General features: G+C 34.1%; 2 protein-coding genes across 8 annotated transcripts in view; one reads left to right on the top strand and one right to left on the bottom strand.

Annotated features, from left to right (window-relative positions):
* The window catches only part of Tgap1l12 (GTPase activating protein testicular GAP1 like 12), a 697,215-nt gene that overhangs the window by 455,348 nt on the left and 218,563 nt on the right, over positions 1–23,304 (bottom strand). For all 4 annotated transcript variants that reach the window (XR_005500942.2, XM_063282873.1, XM_039103653.2 and 1 more), the window contains exons 8-11: positions 20,254–20,358; positions 18,574–18,650; positions 9,442–9,565; positions 7,584–7,723 (exon numbers count right to left, since the gene is read on the bottom strand). The gene's annotated coding sequence lies outside the window, so the exon portion shown is untranslated. The remainder of the gene's footprint in view (positions 1–7,583; positions 7,724–9,441; positions 9,566–18,573; positions 18,651–20,253; positions 20,359–23,304) is intronic.
* The window catches only part of Tgap1l3 (GTPase activating protein testicular GAP1 like 3), a 61,623-nt gene continuing 39,741 nt past the window's right edge, over positions 1,423–23,304 (top strand). For 2 of the 4 annotated variants that reach the window (XM_039103641.2, XM_039103642.2), the window contains exons 1-11: positions 6,866–7,786; positions 9,396–9,545; positions 10,800–10,841; positions 11,415–11,496; positions 16,202–16,279; positions 17,868–17,931; positions 18,481–18,663; positions 20,768–20,946; positions 21,354–21,515; positions 22,481–22,590; positions 22,978–23,167. In XM_039103641.2, the coding sequence (XP_038959569.2) occupies positions 7,524–7,786; positions 9,396–9,545; positions 10,800–10,841; positions 11,415–11,496; positions 16,202–16,279; positions 17,868–17,931; positions 18,481–18,663; positions 20,768–20,946; positions 21,354–21,515; positions 22,481–22,590; positions 22,978–23,167 (1,503 nt within the window). In that variant the 5' untranslated portion in view covers positions 6,866–7,523. Of the gene's footprint in view, positions 1,576–4,756; positions 5,622–6,254; positions 6,312–6,865; positions 7,787–9,395; positions 9,546–10,799; positions 10,842–11,414; positions 11,497–16,201; positions 16,280–17,867; positions 17,932–18,480; positions 18,664–20,767; positions 20,947–21,353; positions 21,516–22,480; positions 22,591–22,977; positions 23,168–23,304 lie in introns of those variants that run through there. The other 2 variants (XM_039103640.2, XM_039103639.2) reach the window with 2 other exon arrangements.

Here is a 23,304-nt window from a genome sequence, read left to right as displayed (position 1 = left end):
AATCACTTGTCATGGCACAAAGTCTTCTGATAAGCATATGGAAGTTTACATACAACCATTTTATCCATTTCAACACTGGAAATCCAGTGGGGACATTTTCATTTTTTACATTTATATTTTCATTAGATTTTTTTATTTACATTTTCAATGTTATCCCCTTCCACAACCACCCACCCACCCACCCCTTCACATCTCCCTGTGTTGATATTCCTCTACACTGGGAGTCCATCTGTGGCAGGACCAAGGGTTTCTCCTCCCTGTGCTGCCCCACAAGACTATCCTGTTCTACATATGCAGCTGGAGCCATAGGTCTATCCCTGTGTACACTTTGGGTAGTGGTTAATCTCTGTGAGCTCTGGTTGGTTGGTACTCTTATTCTTATGGGGTTGTAAACTTCTTTAGCTCCTTCAATCCTTTCTATAACTGCTCCAGACCCCTTTCTTGGTTCGGAGGATGGCTGCGAGCCTCTGCCTCTGTATTTGTCATGCTATGGCAGAGCCTCTCAAGAGACAGCTGTATCAGGCTTCTGTCAGCATGTTCTTCTAGACATCAGCAATACTGTCTGGATTTGGTACGTGTATATATCTGGGCTGGATCCCCAGTTAGTGTTGGCTCTGAATGGTCATTCCTTTAGTCTCTGCTTCAAAATTTGCCTCCATAGCTCCTCTTATTAATACTTTGGTTCCCCCTGTTTTTATTATATATGATTGGACACTATGAGCTAATCTGCTGTAAGTGTAGTTCTAAGTATGTCAGTGTTGGTAGGTAGTGTCACTTTTAAGGGACTAGGTTTACAAGAAATATCCGTCATTGAACGTGCTGTCTTTTGAAGAGATTAATGTTTAACTGAAAGTTTTAGTACTATCTTCAATACCATTTTCAGAGAGTAAAGCCCTTTCTTCCTGTCTGGGTTCCTTTCATAGCAGGTAATTGCTTGTAATGACCCAGTTATGGGGCCATTTGCTGTGATATGACATAGTCAGAGTGGCATGAATAGAGGATGTATGGAGATTATAGAATATTTCTCATTACAAAACAGTAAGCAAAATAAAATAAACTTGCATGTCTAGTTTGGGAGTATAATAATTTACATAAGTATATTTCTATTGGTTTTGATCAATATGTATCATCTATCCATTTATGTATGCATATATGTATGCAAGTACCTATCATATGTCTATACCTCTATTATATAGCATATCATATCTACATCTATATTCATATCTCTATCTAGATTCATCTATATCTACCTATCAATCATCTATCTATCCATTTATCTACCTTATTATATGGTTTTAAAAATCTGTTATTCATTACAAAAATATGGTGGTTCAAAATTGTTAAAAGTAATTTTTTAAAGCCAAAAGTAGAAGGTCAGGAAGTATATGTGTCACTTTGTCAGATATGACATAAGCATTGACTTCACAGAGGTCTGTCACCGTGGTTACTATAGAATCCTCAGATATCAGTGGTTGGTCTACCAACTGCAATAACCAGTTTGGTTTTAGTCCAGGGAAATATAGAGATAATATTACAACGATTACTACATTCTCCACTCCAGGCTCCATTGTAAAGGTATGTTTTCAATAACTAATTTGATTCTTACAGTAGTCTAATGGAATCAGTACATGATTTGTCTTGATTCCTCCAGATCATGTGAACTAATTTTACCTCAACAGTGGGGTCATGAAAAGTTACTCATGGTACAGTTTTCAGTATCCTCTAAAAAATCAAAGTAATCATGTGAGAAAAGGTATGCTTTGAGTTTCCAAAAGAATGTTTTTCTGGAATTCTTCTATAACTAAGTAATGAGAAAGGATTATATTCTGGACTATCTAATTGCTTTACCTACTATAAGCACAGAATTTTATTGTAATCTTGTAAGACTTCAACCTAAAATCTATGAAATCTCTGATTTTCAGCAAATTGTTATTATTTCCAATATATACATTGTATTCTTTAAAACATTTCTCAGTAATATGTATCAATTCTGATTAGAAAGGAATAAAGTTCCAAACATGATGATTTACTTCTTATATTCTTTACCATGAAACTATATTGGTACTATTTTGTAAAGTATTTTTATATTATTTTTGATGTGTGGGATGACCACCATTGACGGATGTTTCTTTTTGACTTTTTGATGGTTAGGAATCTTCAAGTATTTCTATGTATGTTTTGGTGTGTTTGTACATATTTCTTGATAGATAAAACATGCTTTGGGCATAGTGATATTCACATACCAAATATATACATGAAATAGTTGAATAATATGTGTAGGGAAGGAACAGTAAAAACAATTTAAAAAGAGTATTTACTCCATTATTATCAGAAAGAATGTTATTTGGGGAAAAATGTTCAGAGGCATCTGGAAGTGTTCAGAGTGAAAAAGAAACAGACTTGGTATGACCAAGACTGTCTGGTACAGAATGAAGAATATCAGAGTAGAAAAATGATAATGCCCTGTGGCCAGAAGAAAAACACTGCCTCCATAAAGAGGAGAAAATTCTAGAATTTTCTTCTGTATTGCTTTATTTTATAACACTGTAATGTATTTATGTAAAATCAGAGTTATACAGCACACAAAGTCCATGAAAAATGTTTTTGATTGATAGAATTGTGCTATCTTAATTACTTCTGTGTAATTACACATATCAGTGAAAATACAGTTTGCAAAAGGCATAATTTAGTATATCAGTCAAATTCCTTCATTTTAAAGCCATAAGCCTTCTAAGTTTACATGATCTTTCTATGAATATAATGTATACAATATATACTATGTTAATTATGAGGATTACAGATTAAATACCAGGTTGTTTCATTCTGCATGATTTATGTCTCTAGGGTTTACTATAAAAATGTTACTGTATACTCATAAGCATGTATCCTTTGTTGTAAGCCTCAGAGTTGTCTGACCATCCTGTGCAGGAAGCATTCTGAGATTTTCTCACTTAAGCACATGTTTCTTTAAAGAGTCTAGGGAGCTTTGTCTCTGTTAGATATTAAGGGCCACAGTGTTAATGGCACCTGAATACTGACATTTTCATGTTGACTTTTCCCAGGTTCAATGAATTAGGTAGTGAGAAACATTGGATATGAATATATATTATACAGTATTTTCAAATATTCCTTCAAAATGCAGATACCTACATCTACACATCAATCTATCAACGTGTCTATTTCTCTCTATATCTATGTATCAATGTATGAATGTATTTCTATTTAACACACACACACACACACACACACACACACACACACACACACACACACACATATATGCTTTAAATCCAAAGGGTAGAAGGTGATGATATGCATGTGTCACATTGTCAGATAGACCATGAGATCTCTACTCTTATATCATAAAATACTGTCAGCCTGACTGGTACAGAGTTCTCAGACTTCAGTACTTGGGTCTACTAAGTGCTGTAAGTAGTTTGTTATTCAGTGTCTGAAATGAAAAGAAAAATTCACATTCATTGAACATTCTCCATTCCACATCTCATTGTAAAGTTAATTTCTATAACAAATTTGATTCTCATGATTGACTAATAAATAGTATTAGGAAGTGGTCTGTCTTGATTTGTTCAGATCATGTGAAGTAACTCTCAATTCACTAGTGTCTTGAGAAACTATTTATGTTAGGAATATTACCTAACAATTCCTTACAGAAAGAGAGTTATCATGTTAGGACAAGAATGAATTGACCTAAACAGGAAAAAAGGTTTCTGTAAATGTTCAAAAAATATCAGTCCAAGTTAGAAGTGAGAATTATTTTATTCTCAATCCAGTTTTTTGTGCACCATGATTACAAGGACTTTTTTGTAACAGCTCAGACTACAACCTAAAATATAAGACCTCTCTGGATTTCTGCATATTGTTTTCCTCAAAATTTAACATTATCACGATTAGACAGGAACAACACTCCATGCATCATTTGCTTCCAAATTTGTTAAACGTGGAACTGAATTGTTCCTATTTTTTTTACCATAACTTTACATTGTTGTTGGATGCATTTGAGGACTGCATTTGGCTGCTGTATCTCTTTGACTCTGATACTTGGGGAGACTAAGGGCTTTCTAACTAAATCACATGGTGTCTCTCGACATTTCTTGAAAGAGGTAACATACGATTTAATTAAAATTTTATTCACTTAAGTAAATGTATATTTAAATATTCAAAGAGTGTGTGCAAGACACAGTAGAGAAACCGTCAAATGAGTAGTCACTATATTAATAGAGGGAAAGCTATGATTATTGAGAGAGAGCACAAATATACAGAGCTCAGGGCAGAGAGAAAAAAACTTTATGTGACCGAGTCTGTCTAGTAGAGAAGGGAAAAAAAATCACGAGAAACATTGAAAGTAGCTGGGCCAGAATAAAGTTCACCTTCATGAGGAATAATGTTCTAGAACGTTTTGAGAGTTTCCATGCTGTAGAATAGACAGGAAGGTTTGGAAAGGGAAAGATATCTAGATGGAAGATTGAGTCTGATATCTATACATCTAAAATCTTTGAGACTTACCTAGTTAAATATTAATTAAAAACTATTTTCTCCACATTTATTCATGTAATGTATAAATGGTAATTTTTGGCGTGTAAATACATAAATTTCTTTATGATTTTCTCTTTTTTACTATACTTCAATTTATCAGTCATTTAAAATCAGAATTAAGCAGCAGCAAGTCTTTACAAAGAAATTTAATTTGATAAAATTTTGCTCCTAGTAAGTACTGAATTATTACAAATACCAGTTAAACCATATAGTTTGCAGAATGAGTAATTTATTACTATCATCAAAATTCCAATTTTTTAAAGATATAGGCATTCAAATTTTACTTGATCTTACTAGGATGGTCACAATTCCCTGGTATATTAATTACATAATTAATTCTGAGATTTATAGAGTATGTCCCAGGTTGTTTCAATCACGTTATTTTGCCTCTAGGCTTTACTCTATAAATTTACTATACAATAATAACTGGTGTCCTCCTCTGTATCCTTCAAAGCTGTCTGGCTTCAGTGTGTGGTGATTTCTGAGTCTGTCAGAAAAGCACATTCTATGTTAAAGTCCCTTGTGAGTTTGTGTGTATTCAAATCTGAGTTTTACAGTGTTAATGAAGTTTCCATACTACCTTTTTCACATGGAACCTTGACAGCCAATCTTTGGGGCAGCATATGCATTTCACAATGTTTTAAATCAATATTCCTCTTATTATACACATATCTACATCTATCTATCTATCTATCTATCTATCTATCTATCTATCCATGTATCTGTCTTCTATCTCATTTATATCATACAGTTATACCTACATCTTCATGTATACTGATAGTTGTGACAATGTCATTCATTACAAACAATTGTGCTTCCACCTATGTTCAAAAATAATGTTTTAAAGCCACAGGGAGAGAAAATAAACTGCACATGCCACTCTTGCCCAATGGCATGAGCCTTAGAATCTTGACATCACAATGTCCTTCAGCCTGACAACTACAGAATCCTCCGACTTCAGTAGCTTACTGGCCACTGAAGGCACCAGTTCGGTGTTTAGAGGCAGGAAGGCGAACGAAAATTTCACTTTCTTTGATAAGTTCTTCACTGCAGGCTCTACTAAAAAGGTATATTTTAATATTTAATTTGATTCTCATGGTAGACTAATAGTATCAGGAAGTGTTCTGTCGTGATTCTTCCAGATCATGTGAAATAACCCTCAACTCAGAGTAGTTTCTTGTAAAGGTAATCATTGTAGCAATATTAAAAACCAATCTTCTATAGAAACAAGGTTATAACATGAAGAGAGGTATATTTTGAGGAGATTGATTTCTATAAACTGAAAAAAACATACAAGTTAAGCCTGAGGATTATTTTACTCAACCCAATTGTTTTATCCACTATGACAGCAGATTTTTTTAAAAGAAACTGGTAAATCTAATCTACAGTCTAAGAATTCTCTGGTTTTCAGGAAATTGTTATTGTTTCCAAGACACCTTGTGTTCCTTGACATGATCATTTACTTTCAATTTTGTTCATCATGAAACTGAGGTAGTACTATTTTTTAAACATATCTTTACATTATGCTTAATGTTGTATGATGGCAACTATTGGCTGTTCTCTCTTTGACTCATGTGAGTCAAGTATCTTTCTAAGTGAAAGCTATGACATTTCTGTGGCTATTCTTTGAAAGGTGTAACATAGGTTGTGGGTTAAACTGTTGTCACTTAAATAATTATGTATTTTACTTATCCAAACAGAATGAGCAGGGCCCAGTAAAGAAAACAACAAAACAGAAAGCCACTCCAGTATTACAGGTACAAATTTTATTATGTATAAAAGAGAAAAAATGTTCAGATTACTCTTGAATGTTTCAGAATATAGAGAAAGAACAGGGTTGATATGACCAAGTCTGGGAAAAGAGAAGGAAGACTATCAGAAGAGAAAAATGGAGATAGCTTTTTCATGATAAAGCGCTGATGAAGACAGGTGGAGTGTTCTAGCACATGTTAGGAGTTAGTATAGTGAAGAAAGGGACGGAGATGTTTGAAAAAAGACAGTAACCTGGCAAGGGTTAAATGTAAAACAGGAATTTTTACCTCCTTCAGGAATAAAGAAGGTCAGAATGGGTATTGATATCCTAATATGAACAACTTAATGGAGAGCCACATATCCCTTTTCGACAGCCAAGATAAATGTCTACCTTTGCTAGACAAGACCAATTTCACAATTTTTTTTATTAACTTGAGTATTTCTTATATACATTTCGAGTGTTATTCCCTTTCCCGGTTTCCGGGCAAACATCCCCCTCCCCCCTCCCCTTCTTTATGGGTGTTCCCCTCCCAACCCTCCCCCCATTGCCGCCCTCCCCCCAACAGTCTAGTGGCTGGAGAGATGGCTCAGCCGTTAAAGGCTAGGCTCACAACCAAAATTTCACAAATTTTGATGAATGCTTTCTTTTTCATTTTTGTTATTTTTGTTGTTGTTCGTTTTTGTTGTTTGTTTATTTGTTTATTAACTTGTAACCATCAGAAACTTTTCTATACTGTATCTTGAGCTGGACCAAGCTTGGCATTTCTGAGACCCTCCCAGAGGCCTAACTAAAACATCAAGATAACCTGATTATTTCCTTCACGTCTACTATGTTAGCTTACAAAGGTTAAGTTATGGCATTTTCTCAGAGTAGTATATCTCATATCTGGTATAACATATATTTACATTAGGATTCAAAAATATTTCAAATTATCAGTTATAAAATAGCGGCACAATAATTGAATTGGACAGTATCACCACAACTTTTGGAAGTTCATTAAAGTATTGCAGCATCTACTGTTTGAGAACCATTTCTCTAGATCCTTCCAACTACACTTCTTCAAACTATTCCCCTTGACCCTTCTAAAAAGGGTCCCACTTCTGAAAAGATCCCAGTTCTTCAATATGTTTAAATAGTTTCCTTCATACATGATATATTTTCTGTTACATTTTAAAGTTGTCTATAGCCCAGCCGAATCATGCTTGGATAATTGAGTATGTATTTTAACAGCGTGCACCCATTGAAACTCAGTATGAATATCGGTTTTATAACTTACCCACTGAATATTTGTTCTTCTAGGTGGCGATCTTTATCAGGAGAATTCATTTTTTTCAACATGGAAACTATTGAGTCAGAAGAGGTGGGAGGAGTACAGCAACACGTGGTTTGCCAAGGCCCCGTGATACTCAAAAGAGGCTGGAAAAGTAATAAACGATATCTCATCTTGCTCAATAATCTTTTGATTGTATCTAATAGACAGTAAGTATATGCATCTTACTTCCTTGTTATAAGAGTCCACACTGTGGAAAGGTCTTAATGTACAAAGCTATTTATAATTTCCTTTATTTTTTGAGATTATAATTATTTTACTATTCTCCTTCGTTTTCCCCATATATGTCTTTCCATATACCATCCTTGTTCTGTTTTAAATCATGGCTATGTACTTTTTATTACTTGTTCTTTCATATTATTTTATATGGAAGCTAATAAAAGATACACATATATAATAGATATATGTATACATATATATGTATAGTTTCTAAGTACTTAATTATATCTTGCCCAGTCTGTATAATATTGCTTGTATTTGTGTTTTCACATTTGGAATTAGATAAGCAATCTGTGTGCTAGTCCTAGGGAAGAATTTTTCTTATTCTCAAATTTCATTTGTGGCATATACCTTGCCAAGTAGGACTGATGTTTATTGGACCAACCTACTTATTTCCAATTTGTTTTGACACAATATTTTAGCACATTTAAAAAATTAATTAATTTAAGTTATAATTCTGCTGTTTGAATTTGGCAAAAGAATAGCAAGGAAGCTACCAAGGACAGAGATATGCTAGCCTATGCCCACATTTCTAGCATTTTTAAAACTAACTTAATAGTATTGCAACTCATAATGAGATCCCTGTGAACTATACAGTGACCCATTTCTCTAAATAAAATATTAAATTCATGAAAAGAAGAGCCATCTTTTTTTTGGTTACAGAAATATTATAGAAACAAAATGGCTGGACATAAGGGGCCACACATGTTAGCCCCCTGCTCTCATAGCTTCCAAATTACTATGAAGAGATGAGAAGAAGCTGCTCTCCTCCACTAACCAAAGGAAACTGCTGGCACTAGGTCTTGCTTGGTGATTTTTGCAGACACCTGAGAAAACTGATGTGACTAAATGAAGCTGTGTACATGGTTAAACTAATACAAAATTTATGAATGTTGGGGGGAGATCTGTCAGTAAATAGAATGAAAAGGAGAAAGTGACAAAAAATTATTAAACACATTGTATTTGTATGTAGAATTCTCAGAGAGCAAATTAATTATAAAAAGAATCACAAAAGAGGGAAATTTAGGTTTCAAAGATTATTGTTTGTTAAAAACACTAATAATATCAGAATGCTTGATAGAAAGACATATTTCTAATTATTTGGATAAATTATTGGAAAAAAGAAACATCATTTTAGTTACTTGTGTGATAAGTACTTTGTGGCTTTTCTAAAGAGCTACTGGAATGAGCTAATGTGAAATTTTTAGTACATGGAGATGGATAACAAAAATGAAATTTTATTATTGAAGCAATATTTTGTTTTTTATGCTGGAAACAATGTTACATGTAATTGATTAAAATAAAAAAATCATTAACTAATGTCCTTCATATATTATGTGGAAAAACCAAACTAAAATAGTTACTCCTTAACTAAATCCAGGTAAGAAATACTGAAATCATTCAATTTCTAAAAATGCATCTGTGATTGGAGAGAGAAATGGATGTATTCTTTGCTCTGAGGCAGGAAGAACTGGGTCTTACCACAATTCCAACTACAATACAATTAAACTAACATAGATTACTTGATTCTCTTTCTAGGAAAAGGAAAAAGTTTAAGATAAAACATGTCATTCCATTGACTCACCTGTGGCTTGGTGATGAAGTGGACATATTCAGGACAGACAACAGCTCTGCTTCCAGGTCCATTTACCTATACTGGCCAATGGGAAATGCTGTGGCAACCTTTCGGTAAGACCTAGAGTTCAGACCTGTGATCACAGGAGGATAGCTTCAGAAATTGTGGGCCAACTTAATGGTGTGTAATTTACTTCCCGGTGTAAGAGTATACTCATTCTAAAATTCTCCAATTAAAAAATGATAAACCTGATGGCTATTGGTGATCACGGAAGAGTGCATATCTAGTAACTTCTTTCACAAAAAGTTTTAATCATCCCAAAATGTTTGCAAAAATAGAATGAATTTTAATTTGTCTGTATATAGCATGCCAACTGAACTTTCGCCCTTCTATGATGTCCCTAGGTTTTCTAGACTCTTCACCCTATATATGTATACATGTAGCTAGGTTCCTCTGGTTTTGATCTGTGATATTGATTAAGACTCCAAAAAATTCATGGGGCAGAACACAGGTGCACTGTCTTCTATGAGTAATGTGTACAGAATAAAGTCTTACTCTATCCTAGACATTCTTCTCCCCAAAATGATCTAATTTTATATGTGTTTTAAAAGTGCACTCAGGAATCTCTTTCCAATAATATTGTGTAGTATACTTAAATTTTACAAATAATTTCTACACTCCCACATTTTCTTAAAGATTGACATTTAATTGTATTATAAAATATTACTTATGCAAAACCCAAATATTTGAATGTTGGTGTAGTAGAATATCACTGTTGTCTGTAGTCAATGAAGAAGGACTAGTGTCATAAGACCATCAGAGTCAGGTGTAATTTACAGAGTTCAAATTTGCATTCTTATCTTTAATGAGAACATGTGCTCATGGCATAATTGATACTTCTTTTCCACATGAAATATTCATGCACAGCCCAAATTTGAATGCTTTCCATTCCTCTGTCCAAAGTCTTAGCATCATCACACAGTTGACTGGTATAACACAAACCCACGTTTTATAAGCTTTCTAGCCTTTATGACTTTCCTTTTTCCGTTAAAAGCATTTGTCATAGACCCTGAGCAGGATCGCCTTTTGCTGTTCCCTGAATATTTTCTGCCCCTCTGGTAAAATCTCTAATGATTGTTATTGAATGCTCCCTTATCTAATATGAAAAGTATTATATTGAGAGATAGTAATATGTCACATGACAGTATTTTCAGTGCAAAGAATTAGGACATTTAGAAGTAGAGTCATGTGGAGGCTACCCAGTACATCTATACTATAATTGATGGCCACAGAGATAAGATATTTTTATGCATAATACCCTTAAAAATCTTACCATTTATCTCAACTCAATTTTTCCAATTTTACAGTTCCATGGAACAGACTATTTGGTGGTACTTCTTTCTACAAAGGTATTTTATTATGTTCATATTAGTGATATAAGAATGGCAGTGTGTTTTAGTTTAATATATATGTATATATATATACATACATATACATATATATGATGGTCACGAAATTATTTGTTAATTGGATGTACAATGGATAATACTTTAAATTATCATGTGTATTGCTTTTTTAATTTTGAGCTATTTCTGTATTTATTGTTTCTTCTTTGTATTGGAGTAAACACTACTCTCAACTCTTATTTTAAATTCCACTAATTAGATGTCACCCTAGCAAGCACATTCAAACTTCTGCTGCTTCCTCCTTTGAGGTCAAGCATATTTATACCCTTCTGTTGGTTTCAGACACATCATTTTGAGGACTGACTATACTACTTAGGTCAATATGCTATTCCCTTATCATGTCCTTGTCTCTGAAATATTTTTGAGTGTTTGCCAGTCGAATAATGTATATTGCTTTATTATTTTCATGTATTGAATGCTAAGATGATTCTGAAAAAATAGTAACAGGGATTAGCTTGAAATAAGCCACTAATAAATTAATTTTGCTGTGTTGTATGCCTTTATTGCATTTGGCAGATCCATTCGTGAAGTCAAGAAGCAGAACAAAATAGATCTGTCCATGCAGATACTCACCGAGGACATTGCATGCTCTGACAGTGTATGTGAATACAAAACCAAAACTATTATTCCAAGTTCATGACGAGGAGAGGGACAGTTTGTAAAGTAATAGCAGATGCACACCTAAGAAGAGCATGGGTTGGAAGAGGGAGAGGGGGAGAGAGGAAGAATGGGAAAGAGAGGGAGACAGAGAGATAGAGAATTTAGGCACTATTATATGGAAAAGGTATATCTGTGTTCGGTGCAGATACAGATCTTTCATGTGTGATATGGAGAAAGCAACATAAAATAAGTCTGATCAATTTAGTAGAGATCTGAAAAGGGGAAGTACTTTTTGTTTAATCACTGAAATTTAGTCAGATAATTCCAACAGCATATATTTCCAAGTGAAGTATTATTATTACAATTAAACTGACCTCTTTTGAGTCTTTATTGCTTATATATAGACTTGTGTGTTGTTTCTACAATTCTTTATTTAAAATGCAGATAATGTCTCTTCACAGACATTTTAAAATGTTTAAAATGTTTTATGTCTAATTTTAAAATGTTTATGTCTAATAAACGATTCTAAATATATGAGATTATCGTAAAGTATTAGTTTCTTTCCATATCTAGCTGATCAGTGATATTTGAGCTCTTTATCATTATCCTGTCCTCTTTCTCTATGTCTCTTACTGTGCATCCTCATACTTGCATTTGAACACCAGTTAAAAAATCATGGCTTTTTATCCTCATGCTCATTTGAATAATCTAGTCATAAGGGTATCTTTGCATATAACTTCTGTTCAGAAATTACCCCTATAAATTTAAGAATGCGCTGTGTGTGTGTTTGTATGTGTATGTGTGTGTGTGTGTGTGTGTGTGTGTGTGTGTGTGTGTGTGTGTGTGTGTGTCTGTGGTCATCTTTGTTTACAGTGCTGCTCAGGACAAAACTCACAAACACACATGTATTATACAGTAGTTCTATCATTGAGTTAAACACAAATATCTATTAAATAATTGTCTATTTTTCTAATGGTTTTATTACTGTGCCCTTTCCAGTATTTGGTTTATTGCAGATCAAAAATATAACTGTTATGTAGTATGTAGAGAGCATTGAAGACATTTCCTACTGTAATGCAGAATAGACTGTAGTTTAGAGGATTACCATGTCTCTGTCTTTGATAAATGATAATTGGTTGAAAATGGACCTTGAGTCAATATTTTAACATATCACTGTTGATACTGCACTAGATGTACAAAGGTTTATAAAATGAAGAAATTATAGATCACCAAGCAATTTCCTATGTATAGCAGGTCTATGCCATACAAAACTAATTACAAATAATATAAAAGAAACTTCGAGCCAGTGACATAAATCAGGAGAACACTCACTAGATTGACTGAACCACATGTGTCCTCAGGACAGAGAAGAGTAGAAGAGCCGAACATCCCTTAGGGAAATACTCTCCTGCCTCTGCAGTTGGACTACAGCTGTGGCAAATACTCAGCGTTCTACATAATCAATCTTCTAGATGTCTTTCAACACCATTGTGACTTAGATCCAATTCCATTAAAATGAACATTTTTACTGATGTTTTCCCACGACTCTATGCTTTAATATTTCATCCTTCCATAATTATTGAAAATCTTTTGTGTATTTCAGAAGATTGGTAGTAGATTATTTTTAGCTTTTAGTCATCTTATGATATGTTTATTTCCTTGTTGTCTGTGAAGAGACATTATCAGCACATCAAAACATTCTTTCAACTTACATAAATATCCTCCATTATTTTCTTTCCTCCTTGTTTTCTAGTGAATATTCAGAAATAATTCATATATATAAGTATATATATACACATATATATATAATTTCTTATTGGTTTCCTTTGATTTTGTTTATTGCTTAGCCTTTTCTTTTTATAATTTAACATTCTTTGAATAATCAGTGTATTTCATTATACTTAAGATAAACCTGTAAAGATTTTCTGTAGATAAATTGGAAAATGTTTTAGCTATTTTTACTTTAGGACTTTTCCTCCTAATGTCACTTTTTTCCTTACATACACTTAAGCTTAAACGTATGTCACTCAGACACTGCTTTTATTTTAAAATACATCAATGAAGATGATTTTAGAATTATCTTTATTTGATAGTTTCTCAGAAGTGTAGAAATCCACTGCCAAATCACCTACACAACCCCTAGATTTCACACAACCTTTCCGTAAGTTCATATACTTTTTTAAATTACCAATATTTAAAATATTGACTTTTTGGTTTTATGTTGTACAGATAACAACTGCACTGTCTTCATGAGTCAATGCTTATGCCATGGCTGGGGACAGCATTTTACTCCATGCCTACATGGCTTTAAGTGATCTGTTTTGAAATTCATACTCTGTTAGTTATAGCATCACCTCACTATTACCATTTAGTTTATTAATATGAAATTTCAATATTTATATTTTTATTTCTACTTGATGGTATAGTTAAATATTTTTTACATTAAACACATTTCTTATGTACCTTTGAACAATTATTAAAACCTTTTATCCCTCATAAAAGGAACATGTAAGCTACTATAAGATTTAACTCTCCTCCAGTGAACTAGTCTATGGGGGGAGGGCGGCAATGGGGGGAGGGTTGGGAAGGGAACACCCATAAGGAAGGGGAGGGGGGAGGGGGATGTTTGCCCGGAAACCGGGAAAGGGAATAACACTCGAAATGTATATAAGAAATACTCAAGTTAATAAAAAAAAATAAAAAAAAGATTAAAAAAAAAAAGATTTAACTCTCCTAAGTGTTCCTTATATTTCTGTGGTTCATCATGAGTTAAGAAATAATTTAACATACATAATACAACTACCAGTTACATTTTCATTTTCATGCTTTAAAACATTATTTTTAGAAATATTTTGTTTAAAATTCTCTCTATATTAAAATCTGCTTTATTAACAAAACCAACATCAGGTAGAGATATACACATCTTTGCAATCATTAATTAGACCTTAATATATTTCTAATGCCCTGAAAAATATTTTACAATAATGTGAATTAAATTCCAATGTGAATTATTACACTTTCATGTGTGGAATTCTATATAATAAAACTTTGCTGTCTTAAAATTATATAGACATTTTCAGATATTCAACAAAATGTCAGAATCTTTAGTTTTCTTTAATTGTGCTATGCACACTCTCCATGTGTGTATTTGTTTGTGTGTGTGTCCATGGGTGTATGTGTTCTTGTGCATACATGTGCGTGTTTGTGTGTGTGTGTGTGTGTGTGTGTGTCTGTATATGGGTTCCTCTGCATGTGTGTGTATGTGTGTGTGCATGTGTTAATATGTATGTGTGTGTGTATGTGTGTGTGTGCATGTGTATGAGTTCCTGGGAGTATGTGGTATTTGAATAGATGCATTTATTTCAATGTGCATTTTTGTGTAAGAAGCAAACTTCCTTCTATTACGTATGATTTCTGAGCCCTGATCTATATTTTCATCCGTAGATGATTAATTTTACGTTCTGAACAAAACCTCACATTGATTCCTTCCTTGTTACATTATAACCACAAGACCAGAGCTTTTATATCTTTTTATATTGTAAGATGACTTTGCATAATTGTTAACCTCTGCATAGCAAGATATAAAATAAGTTAGTATAAGTTCTCCTTGTTCATAAAATTCTACTAATCTGACATGTAACATTAGGGTCTGGATGTATCTTCAGCCACACACACACACACACACACACACACACACACACAATCATTTTTAAGGTGTTAGATTATGCCTCTCAGTTGATTAATAAAAAATAACTGTAAAAATAATGAAACCTCTGTGAAAGAAATGGCTCGTGAATTGGTTTCCTTCGATATTGATTCAAAGTTGTTTTTCTGGATAGTGACAGGGCACACAGTTGTGCTGTGTGTCTTTTGTAAGGAACTGTTTCCTAGACACTTAACAATCCTCATCACAGATATCTGATAATATAGAAACTAACTTCATAAAAATATTCTTATCTTCTCTCTGTCTGGTTATGTATTAGATTTCCAGGACATCAGTGGTTTCTTCTCAGATTACTATGCTTTGATTTCATGCTATTTTTCTTCTTGCTGTCTTCCTAGGCCTCTGGAGCAGATTCTATACGTGGGAGGCAGTAGAGAGCTAATAGTACAAATACCTTGTTTTTTCTTGGGAGTGCTAAGAAATGGGATCTTGTTTCTATTTTGGATTCCTAGAACTATCACTATAAAAGATCTCAACATTCAATATCTGTATATCATCTAAATATTTACAAAGCCTCATATGATGAGAGTGCCCACTAAATTTAACTTTTATAGAAATCATAGCTGCTTCTCATCCTCATTTCCATAGAACTGTGCACATGTAGCCCATGGAAGTAATTTCTAACGATGGAAGTCCAGTAGGGAGGAAGCAAACATTGCTGCTCTCTTTTTAAGTTCCCTCCATGACTGCCTTCTGCCATAATGAAAGAAAAATTATGATTCTGAGCTCTAGTACCCGTGGCAACTCAGTCACCCTTTAACTACAAAACTTATTGTAGTTCTGTTTGTTTTCTCAAGTCCCAAGTACTAAATTTTACGATAAATATGTTAGACTGGGTGTCTTCCAGATATATCTTACGGGAAGAAAATAAAAAGTTGTTACAGATTATAAATTCTAAATAATGATTATATCATATTAATTTTGTTGTCATGAGCTTTCCTGTTTTTTATGACATTTTTGCTCTCTGTACATTCTATAGCCTCTATATGTACCAGCAACAAACTTCGATACGGGGAATGACATAATCAGCAAGTTACTACCAATGATGACAAAACATGTAAGTTACTTTTAATCTACTTTGAGTTAAAATTTGAGTTATTCTTTTGAGATTCACATATGTGGAAATGTGAAAATACAGAAGAAATTTGATCACAATACTTTTACAAATCGTATAGGACAAATAGATCCTTTTGAAACTGAAGGTATCAAAGACATAACAACAGTCCTTAGGGTGACATTTTTCTTAAATTCTTGTCTACTTTTCTGTGAAATGAAACTCATAACCCAATATTTTAAACTACATGTTTAGTTTCACCAGATAATAGAGATACACTGTAATAAATTGTGATTCATTTGTGATATGCTCACACCTAATTTAAAGGATGCCAATGTTAGAGGGAATAATTTTCTTCCTTTCTTTTCTTGAAAATTAGAATATATTCCCCATTTGGTATGTAATTATTTCCAATTTCTACTTGTTTTTATGTCTCTGTGTGGAGTACATGTTCTGGTGTGTTTATTTTTAACTTTTAATAAATCTTTAATAAATGTGTCTATATTCCTATGTTCTTTCTGTGTACATATCTGTGTATATCTTTGTCTTTCTATTTTCAAATGTGCATGTGTATCTCTGTGTAACTGTGAGTGTGTGTGTGTGTATATGTATGTGTGTTTCTCTGTGTGTGTGTCCCTCTCTATCACTCTCTGTGAGTTTGTACAATGAGAATTTGTATGTCAGTCTTTCTCTTGTCTCTATGCCCCTCTGTCTCTCCCTCTCTCACTCTGAGTCTTTCTATTTCTGTCTCATTATCTCTTCTCTTTGTATGTTGGGGTATAGATGGATGGTTGGTGGTGTGTCTGCCTGAGTGCTTTTTGTCTGACAGCTTAATACTTAAAACTCTAGGAGACAATGTCATTGGCTTTAGTATAAGTCTGCAAGAAAATGAAATTAATAAGAATTCCAGTTAGAGCTACTTCTGGAGGGTGCTCAAAATTTCAACAGAATGTTCAGTTTAGATGATTGCTTCAAATGGAGCCGTAACACAATGTACAGTAAATATGTTCTAGAACTTCTTTTCAGCATTGTGCCTATTTTTCAGGATAGACACATGTCCTTCATCTCCACAGACTGAATATCTCTGAATGAAAGCCAAAGGTTGTTTTGACTCCTAGGTAACCTCAAAGACTCTGTTTTGACTATTTTGTTCACTGTTACTGAAGTTCTCATATCTTTCACATGTTTCTTTGATAAAGTCATCATAGTCACCATGAATATATGCATCTGTGAGCACTAGGTTGTGTCCATTGTTAAGTCCATTTTCAGTATTTCACACAGAGTCAGCACAAATGATAGAAATTTCATAATAATCTTTGTATTGGTTAGTAAAAATGGCTGGATGCAATTTCTTATTTCATTGTGGATCAGTAAATTAAGGCTTCCTCACAGAGGTAAGGCAAGTACCCTAATGTTTTCTCCTGAAATCAGTCATGTTTACTCAAATCTGTGGTAAGAAGACATATGATTAATAATGGTCTAAATAATTTCCCATCCAGAGAGCTAGAAATGTTAAGTAAAGGAAATTGCTAGACTCTTCAAGACTCTTATGACAGTTTATTTGTGACAGTTGTTTCTTTTTACCTTCTAGAACATTGAAGATTATCAGCTGTGGTTCTGCCCTGGCCATGGGAAACCTCCAAGACCACTCCAAGGTAATAAATAAAAGGGAAATCTAAGGAGACACTAGCTGAGTTTGGCGAATTCTCAATGTATTTCTTATTTAGCCTTATACTCAAACATTAATGCAAAATGACATAAACATAATTTTATTCATTTAAATCATAATTAATAACTAGTATAAACTTCAGACAGAAGATAATAGATCATAAGCATCAATCTGAAGTCTGACAAAAAATGACTGGAATTTTTCAGTGCTTTTCTATTTGATAAACAGAATTTTCCTGAAAGGCAAACAAAGCAAAACCCTAGACATCATGTTTCTGTTAAAAAAAATTAAAAATTATTTGGTGATAATTAGAGAAAATCCTCTTAGCTTAAAGAATAAGAAAGAGAAGGAAGAAAATAGAGGAGGAGGAAAAGGAGGAAGAAGAGGAGGAAGAAGAGGAGAAGGAGGAGGAGGAGGAGGAGATAGAGGGGGAGAATGAGTAGGAGGAGAAATACAGAAAAGCATTCCAAATTGTATCAGAAGGGTTGTCCATATTCAGTAACTTAAGTTTCAATTCATGTTTTTTTGCTCATAGGGCATGAGTATCCACATGACATTATGATGATAAATGTTCAAAAGAACTTCAGTCCACAAGAATTAAGAAATTTTACAAGTATAAATTCCTTACCTCAGCTGTTCAAGAAATATCTAACATCTGATGCACAGGGGCAATTCATCTTAAAGCCCAGAGACTCAGAAAGAATCCTGCAGGAAAAAAGTGAGTTTGCCATCTTCTTTCAGGTGGATTTCTTACTTCCCATTTTAGTTTGTCATAAACTTTAAGTTCTGATGTGAAGTCTAGTCTTGTTTATAGGGAGGACATTTCATTTTGTCCAGGCAGATATTTACCATAAACTGGTATGCCAAGATATTGTGTACACAAATGTTTGTCCCATTATAATTGCAGGTCTAGGATATGGATCCTTCATCAAGTGGTTTCATGATTAGATCACAAAATGAGTTATGAACTGCATTTTGACAACCTATTTCAATGAAAGCTACATAGAAAAATTATATGTATGGGATTGAAGATATCTGTTGCAGGCTTGAATAAAAATCACCTTAACCTTGAATCCCAGGCTCTAATCTCATTTCAAATCACTTAACAAATATTGTTTAGACCTATATCTAGAGTTGACTTGCCCCTAACATTGATATCCTGGAGCTTTTGAATTTTTTTAAAATATTTTTGAAATGATAAAATACTTTTATAATTGCTCCTTACTCTCCTTTCTTGAAAACCTCCCGCTAACATGTCATGATTTCTTTTAATTTTTTCCTTTTATATTAATTATTATATTTAGATTTGAAGTGCTGTCCCTTTACTGGTCCCACACCAAGAATATCCCACCTCATTGCCCTGCCTCGTAGCCACTAAGAGGGTGCTCCCCATCAACCTACCTACTCCCATCTCAACCCTCTGGCAACCCCCTTCCCTGGTGCATCAAGCCTCCGCAGACACAAATACATCCCCTCCTCCTGAGGCCAGAACAGGCAGGCATCTGTATCATATCTAGCAGAGCCTGCGGACTGGCTATGTTTGCTCTTGGGGTTTGGCTAAGGCCTGACAACTCTGAGGGGTCTGGTTAATCCTCTGATGGGGTTGATATCACTTTTTCCTAATTCATTCCTTCCCCTAACTCTTCGATTTGGGACCCAAGGTTCAGTCGGATGGTTGGCTGTAAGTATCTGCATCTGTCTCTGTCAGATGCTGGTAGAACTTCTCAGAGGACAGCGATGTCAGCTCCCTGTCGGCAACTATGTCTTTGAATCAGCCACATTGTCATGTTTAGAGTCTATGGATGGTTTGGACCAGAAGTTAAGGCAATCTCTGGATGACTTTTCCTTTAGCCTCTGCTCCAGTTTTGGACCCTGCATTTCCTCATTTCCTTTAGACAGAAACAATTCTGAGTCAAATATTTTGAAATTGGTTTTGATATATATATATATATATCAATTTATATATATATGTATACATATGCATATATATATGTATATATACATACACACAAACACAAAAATACTTGTAAACACACAGGCGCGCGTGTGCACACACACACACACACACACACACACACACACAAACACAAACACACTTAGACATCTTTCTCAGCCCTCATGATTTTGCATTAGATACCCAGCAGACAATATGTTCTACGGTGAACGATACTATATTGTATTGTGTGACTCATTTGTTTGCTTTTAATTTATTTGTTTTAAGTAACATATTTAATTTTTTATTTTTCTGCCAATATTCTAAAGAAAACTCAAAATGAAAAAGAAACTTAGATTTCAGCTTTGAACTTACACTACAGGAAGACAGGTCCAGTGTCTGTCAAAAATAGTAATGTATTTTTCTCATGAGGGAGACATGCTGATGCTGAAATAAACTTGACAATGGTTCTTCAAAATGCTGAGCAAGAAAACATAGGATGAAAAGAGTTTCACCATGAGAGTTGAAGAAAATAGAAAATTTCTTAATATGAATAAAGTGAGGGTGGCTATGAAAATGGATGTGACTACAGAAGCAACAGCCTGTACATAGCTCAGGGAGCTTGTTCAACCTATGTATCTAGTATTTCATGATACAGTGTGGAGTTAGACAGCATCATCTTGTGAGAATTCCCACTGGAGAACACTAGACCATGGCTTGGAGACATAACTAAGATTAATAACAGTGTAGGGTATATGGTAAGAAGGCTATATAAACACAACAGGATGATTAACCCATTAAAACAAGTACATTTTACAATTGAAATTCGTTTTGTAAAAGGTCTGTATAAATTATACTATCCCATGTGATGATCACATCTCCTCCTCAGATATAAATGGAAAAAATCTTAAGAAACCAAAAACTTCTATAATATCGTGGTGGCACAGGTGCTCTGTGCGCCACCAGGACCAAGTATGCACTAGCCCACGAGTTAATAAGGGAGGAAAACTGTTTGGAAGAGAACTCAGTTCCATTTGTCATGATAACAAACTGCCCTCAGCAATTCTGGTATGTATCACATGATTCTTCTCTGGCTCGCCTAAGACAAAATCCTATTTCTTATATACCTGATCCCTTCACTTCTATCAACATGTGGAGTAAAAGAATTGTGTCTCAAATCTTTGGCTTTCCAATAGAAAGATGAGAGAGGGCTATTTAGGTACTGTCTATTGGAAAAGTTGGATTTAATCTCAAGTATTTTGGAAAATGTGATAAAAAGAAATGTCCGATCTTAAAGGGTAAATATTAGGGTAGGATGTGCACAACAAAAGATTGAGGCACAAAATCAGCTTAAGGTCCGCTGTGTTCATGCCATTTCTTAAACTACACTTATGTACATTGGTCTGCTTCTCAAGGAGACAATCGTGCCCTGTGCTGCATGAAGCCTGACAGGTGTTTCTCAATCTTCTTCTCAGGACATGCTGTCCCTACTAAAAAGGAAAGGGCCCACAACCAAGGGTGTCTTTACAGTATCTCCGAGTGTAACCCTGTGCCAAACAGTAAAGGACAAATTGGATTCAGACGAAGAGGTGGATATAAACAAGCAATCTGTGCATGTAGTGGCCTGGATCTTTAAGGTAGGGAGAGTACTTCCTTCATCTATGCTCAGGATTCCCCTGAGTATGGGAATAGTTTTCTTCATTTTGCATTCCCTTGAGTGACAGTAGATATGTATGAGAGAAACCTGATAAGCTCCAAGTCTCCTCTGTCAAGGTTAATAACATGGATGATGTTTTGATTGGAAATTGTTTAAGCAGCATTATTGTTGGATTATCAAAAGTAAACTCTGCCTTCCTTCCTAGGAGCCTAAATCTCATAGCAAATGTTACTGTCCTATTCTCAGGTGTACAATATTCCTGACTCTCTTTACACATGTTTGGAGCCCACAGTTCAGACTTGTATATATATGTATAATCTGGAGCTCAGAGTCACAGGATATTTTGTTCTTTGTACCTTGACTAGATGTGGTTTTCAGTAATAGTCTCCATCCATTGCAAAGAGAACTTTTTTGATGGGTAAGGGCTATATTTTCTGTGAATATTGAGGTAAATATTTATAATACAGGTAGGAGTCACACTAGTTTAGTGAAATAGTGGCATGACATTCCCTAAGAACCATGACCACATGTGCATCCATGCTTCCAATACCGGACATGGTTTTGTGCTTTGGAGAAATCAGATAATAGTTCCTATGGTTGCCTTTGTTGTTGTTAAAATAATTGTATGATTCTATCATTTAAAATAGTGTTCAAGCTGAAGTATTGATCCCTTATATGTGATCGTTTACTCAGCCATCCACTAGAGGCATGTTGAGCTACAGAAAGATTTTTCTCTAGTCAAAGTAAATCTGAAAATCTGTCCTTTGATTTCTAGTTTGAATAGATGAAACTTACTGGACCTATATATCAAGGAATGTTCTAACTAGGGGAAATTTTGGGAGCTGTGAAGAAAGTTGGAACTAAACTGAAATTGATCGGTGAATGTATTTTGAATAATTCCCATGATTAATATTTTCACAAAATATGTTTTCCTCTCTTTATAAGGACTTCCTACAAAACATTGAAGGAAGTCTGATGACTTCAAAGCTCTATGATGAATGGATTGCTGTAACCGAAAAGATCAACGAGGAAGAGAAATTAGCAGCAGTACAGAGGTAATTGTTGGCCAACTCTGTGAACAACATCATCACAATAGAAGTAATATTTGCTTACATGCATTAGAGATTATATATCACGAAAAAATTTACTATAAACAATGTCAGACAACAAAAGGTTTCAATTGCTCACAAACATTAGACACTTTCAACAGAAATGTGAGTTAGAGTGGGAATTACAGTAGCCCATGCTGACAATCTTAACTTCATATTCCAGTAATATTTGTCTTTTATTCTGAATTAGGTAAATACTGTAAGCAACAATATGAGTACAAATTCTTTCATTTTATTTTGAGAGCATCCTGCACGTGCTACAATTACTCTTTCCCTTCCTTAATTTTTACACATTGAGTACACTTGTTTTAAAATAATTGTCTCTGTGTTCAGTCTTTTAGAAAAACTGCCAACTGCAAATGCTGCACTGCTGGGGCAAATTTTTCAAATTTTATTTGAAGTTAAAAGTAACTCTTCGGTTAATGGAATGTCTTCTTACCATCTGTCTTGTGGGATAGCCTCATGTCTCTTATTCATACCCAGCTCCTGCAATAATGGGGGGACAAATGACATTGCCAAAAAGGTAATTAGATAAGCGCTTTATGCCTAGCTTTCCTACGCCTTTACAATGAGACCAGAAAAGAGGAGTATCTCAAGATATTCTCAAGAATTTGTTGTTGTTGGTGGTGATTATTGTTTTGTTTTATTTTTGTTTCAATT

The sequence above is a fragment of the Rattus norvegicus genome, chromosome 2, assembly GCF_036323735.1.
Source record: "Rattus norvegicus strain BN/NHsdMcwi chromosome 2, GRCr8, whole genome shotgun sequence".
Taxonomy (NCBI): Eukaryota; Metazoa; Chordata; class Mammalia; order Rodentia; family Muridae; genus Rattus; species Rattus norvegicus.
The sequence above is the reverse complement of the archived record's forward strand: the minus strand, read 5'-3'. Positions and strand labels throughout refer to the sequence as shown.